We start from the raw sequence: 6,603 nt of genomic DNA on the forward strand, positions 1-6,603 counted from the left end.
CCTCCCCACACCCCATAAATGTGGGATTTGGTATGTTGTTGTTGTGTTTTAGTTAAATGTTTATTGATTAATTAATAAAAAACTACTCCGTAATTACATAAAAAAATGCATCGTGTTAAGAACAATTCATCTTGATTTGAAATTGTTAATAAGTACTCCGTAATTGATTTAGCGTTATTTATTTAATTATTTTTTGTTTTTTTGCAGGTAGACCATGGAGCAATAATAATATGAAAAATTATACACATGGTACACAACCTTATAGCAAGATGCATTTTGTTAATATAAGTATGGATGGAATAAAAGTACGCTTGAATACTGGGTTATGGTTAAAACTAGTTTAACGACCTGGTTTTGCACCGGTTCTTCACCCTTACAAATCTAATTATTGAGAAAGTTACTATTTATCATTGTTTTTGTATTATTTTTCTTTTTGTCGAGGAAGAACCCAAAATAGTTATGTGATTGATTTGTAATAAGCGTGAAAATAATTATTTATCATTTTTTGTTTTAGTTTTCTTTTTGTCGATAGAAAAGACCATATGCTCAATCAACAAAATGAGACGTACATCAACGATTGATACAAACTATTTGATAAATATATATATATATATATATATATATATATATATATATATATATATATATATATATATATATATATATATATATATATATGTAGTGGTAGGATCAAGAGGGAAGTAACCATTCGGGGAGAAGCAAATTTTTTTTTTTTCGTTTTCTGAAAAAACTTTGTTCACGAACATTATAGATTGGATGAAAATAAGAACATTTAGAAAAGACACTTCGTGATGAATGTTATTATTTTAGCGGAAAAATGCTCGAAGAAGTAATATATAACAATTATCGTGTTTTTCGAGCGTATGTTGAGGTTTTAGACATTAGAGTTTAAATATTAGGGTTTAGATATTAGGGTTTATAGGGTTTAGATATTAGGGTGTAGAAATTTAGGGTTTAGGGTTTAGATTTAGGATTTAGATTGAGTTTTTAACACGAACGGTTTAGAGTTTAGAGTTTAGGGTTTAGGGTTTGGTGTTTTGGGTTTATGGAATAAACCCAAAGCACCAAACCCTAAACCCTAAACCCTAAACCCTAAATCCTAAACCCTAAACTCTAAACCGGGCTAACTTTTACTTCACAAAACATGAAGAAAAAAAACGTTAACATTCATCACGAACAATATTATCTTGAATGTTATTTTTGTCGAGCGTTTTTCTGCCAAAATAATAACAATCATCACGAAGTGTCTTTTATAAATGTTCTTATTTTCATCCAATCTATAATGTTCGTGAGCAAAGTTTTTTCAAAAAACGAAAAAAAAAAAAAATTTGCTTCCCCCCGCTTCCCCCCGATTGGTTACTTCCCCATTGATCCTATATATATATATATATATATATATATATATATATATATATATATATATATATATATATATATATATATATATATATATATATATATATATATATATATACAACAAAAAAACAATTATTAAAAAATGAGTTACATGGTTAATTTGTAATGAGAGAAAAAAGTTAAACAATAATAAAGTAGAAAACTATGTGATTAATTTGATAATAATAATAATAATATTAAAAAATAGTGAGTGATTACTAGATAGTGAAAATTGTGTGGGCGATTTATGATAAATGAGAAGTTTGATGGTTAAATTATAGAATGTGAAAAGTTTGTGGTAAGTTTATAAAAACTATGAAGGTAACTATTATAAAAGGTGGGGTTGAATTAAAAAAAATAAAAAGTTTAGTGTAAGTTTGTAAAGATTGTCAAGTTAACTATTCACTTAGTGAAAATTGTGTGGGCGATTTATGATGAATGAGAAGTTTGATGGTTAAATTATAGAATGTGAAAATTTGTAATAAGTTTATAAAAACTATGAAGGTTACTATTATAAAAGGTGGTGTTGAATTAAAAAAAATTAAAAGTTTAGTGTAAGTTTGTAAAGATTGTCAAGTTAACTATTCACTTAGACTATATAATATAATATAATATAATATAATATAATAGAATGAAATGAGTCATTTTTTGTGGTCAAATGTTGGCGGGCTAGAGCATCTTGGTTGCAAATAAACTCTGGAAGAAAATAGTTTAGTCCATTTCACTAAATGACCCATTAACCACGAAATAACAATAATATGATATAGGATGTCATTGCTTGCAATGTGATAAACCCGGATCACATTGATATAGAGTTTAACTCCATTGGAGGGTTGGAATCTATCAACCAAACTCTATATGAATTGGTCATGTTACCTTTACGTAGGCTCGAGATTTTTTGTGATGGGAAACTTCTCGGTCCTCAAAAAGGTGTTTTGTTTTATGGTCCACCTGGAACAAAGAAGACAATGCTTGCAAAAGCTATTGCGAAAGAGTCGGGTGCTGTTTTCATTAATACCACATCTTATGAGCAACTGGTTTGGGGATACACAAAAACTCGGTAAGTGTTTGAAGATTTAACGTATAACCTGTCTATAAATGGATCAAACCCGCTTATGTAGCTACTATTTTGTTCTTCTTACTTTAATGCTTCCCTTTGATTGCAAGTAGTTATTTTTTAGTATTGTACAAGATATTTTGTTACGTTATCTTTTGATAATTTCTCTCTTTACAAGTATTGATTAGTGGTGATGATCGTTATTTGCAGTGGCTGTTGTTTTTAGTTTGGCACATAAGCTCCAACATGCAATAATATTTATTAATGGCGTTGATAGTTTTCCTGGTCAGCGCAGAAATACAGACCATGAAGCATTAACCAATATGAAGACCGAGTTTATGGAATTATGGAATGGTTTTACGACAGATCGTAAGTTTTCTCCAGATAACCTTTATATCTCTGATTTTTAAATAGAGATAGTTCGTTCCACAAGTGAGTCCTGTTCTAAACTTTCAAAGAGGTGTATGCAGATAATTCAATTTACTAATATGCAAATCAAGTTAACAAGATAGTCACTCAAGCATTCATACATCCAGAACCAGTTCATCATCTAAACCATCATTAAAATGACCAATTAGTTCATATTTGTTTATTGCCAAAATGACGTATGGTAGGAGTGTTTTCAACTTAATATGTATAAGATCTCGATTCGATGATTGAATATGATAAAGTTCACCTTTGATTATTTGTTACAGATTAATTTATGAAGATAGCATGAGATTACACATAAAATATGAAGAGAGTAATAACCAATTCACTGCCACTCAACTTACTTGAATGGGTTAAGATTTAGTATATATTAGTTGATGGGTTATTGGATAATTTGAGTTTTATGGGTTGTGATGTTAAATGTTATACTTTAAAAAATTGTTTAGCCTTATATGACAAACTGTAATACTTGGTGCCTGAATGGTAGTGGTTGAGAACTGTAAATTGACTTTACAAATCTGGTGTTTAAAAAAAGGATTTTGGGTTTTGTTTGTAGAAGGATAAAATAGAATTGATGGTAAGATTGTTACCTCAGAAATTGATGGTGATAAAATTGAGATGGGAGCTACTTGGGATCATGAAATTGGAGGTAGTCAAATACACAAGTCAAGAAATCAGTTATGTGGAATAGGTTTAGTGATGGTATGTTTTAAAATCAATAACAATGGCTGCAAATGGGTATGTTTTATATTCATCTCTTCTTCGAGCCAAATTTTAAATGTATTTAGCAAGTGAATTTTGCCTAACGAAGATATGAATACTTGTATCTCATAAAACTGATCATTCAAAAGCTTTTCTTTATTTCCTTGTTATGATATCTTAAAAATATTTGAAGTTAAATTGTTCCCTATATTATATAATCTCTCATTTCTATGAAAGCTGCACTAAGTTGAATCTATGCAAATTTTAATTGATCAATATCAACTTATGTGTTCCTTTTGGTGTTGTGTAACAGACTAAAGTTCACTTGCACTCAAACCGTGCGGCCTGCAAACTAAAATTGAGAGTTCACGAACTAGAGGTGAATCTTTGACAAAGGTCTTCGATGTAACAACAATGATGTTAAGGTACTTCAGTGGTGAATCTATGGAAAAGTAGATATTTTTCTCTTCTTTACAAAGTGTTGACTCCATGTTTCACGTTGTTGGCCCTCAAAACTGGAGATGGAAATACGGGAGTGGCTCTTTAGTGCAGCTTCGGAACGATTTGGGGTTAACTGTTTCTTGATGTTGGTGTCAAGACTTCGCAGCATTCCATCGATCAGCACTTTGCTTCATTGTTCGTGGTCGAGTAGAATTTGGTGTGCTTTATTTTTTTGTGGAACATTAGGTGGATAATCCCGGTTTCGTTGCTATATCTTTTAACCTACTTGTGAAATCATTGTCAAAGTGTATTATATTACATCGATATTGCAATATGTGGAAACATGGGTACTACAAGAGACTATAATCAATAAATTATTCTTGACAATCGTGACCACAAACATGATTGTTTTTGTTTCTTTTCTATTCATTTTATTTTCATATTTACAATCAATTGTATTGTACTTAGTGTTACGATATTGTAGTACAAGCTAATGGTGTATTCTAGAGGATACACGCATAAAAACACTATTTTTATACAGAAAAATGGATCAAAGAGCACAAAAGATAACAAAATTTGACGGTTTTCAGTATTTGCCGCCCAGCGTACAATCAGGCCTCCCAGCGTCAAGCGTAAGCCCTGCAGGCAGCTTCTATGCTTAAGCCCTTTAACTCAGCGCGTGAATGGCACGCAGCCACGTCATCACACTCCACCGACCTTCCGGATATTTCGTGTAACAAAACCACTCAGTAATTGACACGTGTATCCCGAGAATTTCGGACATTCTGCGCCTATAAAATAGACCCCCTGGGTCACCACATTTCACATCTGAACTTCAGTCAGAGAGAAATACACTTTCTCTCTCACACAGTTCTTTCTCACTCTAAACGCATATTAGCCGCTTAGCAGCAATACGCTAGACGGATCAATTACAGATTGATCCCCAGATTGATTGAGGCCACTCCAAAGATCTCTCATCCGTGTTCCGGGTCTGCAGAGATTATTTCTCGAGGGCAAACATCAATCAACATCATACGCCACACGTTGAGCAGCTATTGTCTTGTACTGGTACCTTACAACCGCTATACGAAAAATCGTACCAACAAATGGCGCCATCCATTCTAAAGGATCACTCGACTCTCAAGAGCACCAAAAGGCGTAATCGTAAGACCATACATATTGAAGCAAACATGATACACTCATGGCAAGCCGGACAACGGAGAAAAGCAGAAGCATTAGAAGATTGAAAACAGGAATTGATTGCTTTTCCTTCCATGTTTAATACCAATCCATCTGATGCTCCTGTGGTGATTGAAGCTCGAATAGCAAATTGTGTTGTTGGAGGAATATATACTGATACAGGAGCAGGAGCAGATATCATGTATGAGCATTGTTTTGTACAATTACCGGAAAGAGTTAAGGATAAGTTAAAAGACACATTTGTTCCCTTAGCAAGTTTTGCTAATGATCCGTCATGGTCAGAGGGAAGCATAGTCTTAGAAGTAGTATTGGAAAAAACACCATTTAAAAGAACAGCTCATATCGAGTTTTTAGTTGTCAAAACAAATTCACAGTATAATGTCATTTTAGGACGATCAGCTATGATGACATTTAGAGCTGTGATGTCAACGGTACACAGAATGATGAAATTTCCTACACCGACTGGCATTGCCACGTTATACGCTGAACGGAGAAGAGCAATAGAATGTGTACAAATAAACAGAACATTTGTTAATCCAATTTTTCATGAAGATGGGTCAGTGTCACCAAATCCAGAGTTTTCAGATCAGAAAATCATTATTGGAAACACAATAACAAAAGAAACAAAGGAAAAGCTTTACAAAATTTTAACAACCAATTTAGACGTTTTTGCGTGGCAAGATTCTGATATGACTGGAGTACCACGTCATATAGCTGAACATAAGCTTGGTGTGAATCCAAATATCCCACCAGTATGTCAAAAGAAAAGAGGTATGGCTCCCGATCGAACAAAATTTCTCAGGGACGAAGTTAAAAAATTAGTGGAGGCTGGGATATTAAGGGAAGTAAAAGACTAGACATGGGTAGCAAATCCAGTGATGGTTAGAAAACCAGATAACTCATGGAGGATGCGTGTAGATTTCACATATATAAATAAAGCATGTCCAAAAAACAACTACCTTTTACCAGAAATTGATTGGAAAGTAGAGTCCGTCAGCAAATATCAATTTAAATCTTTTTTGGATACATTCAAGGGATACCATCAAATCCCAATGGCAATACGGGATCAAGATAAAAAATCATTCCACACACCAGATGGAATTTTTTGCTACATCATGATGCCTTTTGGATTAAAGAATGCAGGGGCAACTTATCAGCGTGTGATTGATAAAGTGTTTAAAGATCAAATAGGCAGGAATGTGGAAGCCTATGTTGATGATATTGTTATCAAGAGTCATACAGAAGACAGTATGCTCAGAGATACTCTTGAAACATTTGAATCATTACGAAGGGTCAATATGAAGTTGAATCCTAAGAAGTACACTTTTGGTGTAGAAGAAGGCAAATTTTTAGGTCAT

At 32.9% G+C, this 6,603-nt stretch overlaps 1 protein-coding gene across 1 annotated transcript; it reads left to right on the forward strand.

The window, feature by feature from the left end:
• Positions 1 to 5,319: 5,319 nt before the first annotated feature.
• LOC139898739 (uncharacterized) lies at positions 5,320 to 6,102 on the forward strand. Its single transcript, XM_071881512.1, has one exon. It carries the CDS (start codon positions 5,320 to 5,322, stop codon positions 6,100 to 6,102), a length of 783 nt encoding a protein of 260 aa, XP_071737613.1.
• Positions 6,103 to 6,603: the final 501 nt, after the last annotated feature.

The sequence above is a fragment of the Rutidosis leptorrhynchoides genome, chromosome 1, assembly GCF_046630445.1.
Source record: "Rutidosis leptorrhynchoides isolate AG116_Rl617_1_P2 chromosome 1, CSIRO_AGI_Rlap_v1, whole genome shotgun sequence".
Taxonomy (NCBI): Eukaryota; Viridiplantae; Streptophyta; class Magnoliopsida; order Asterales; family Asteraceae; genus Rutidosis; species Rutidosis leptorrhynchoides.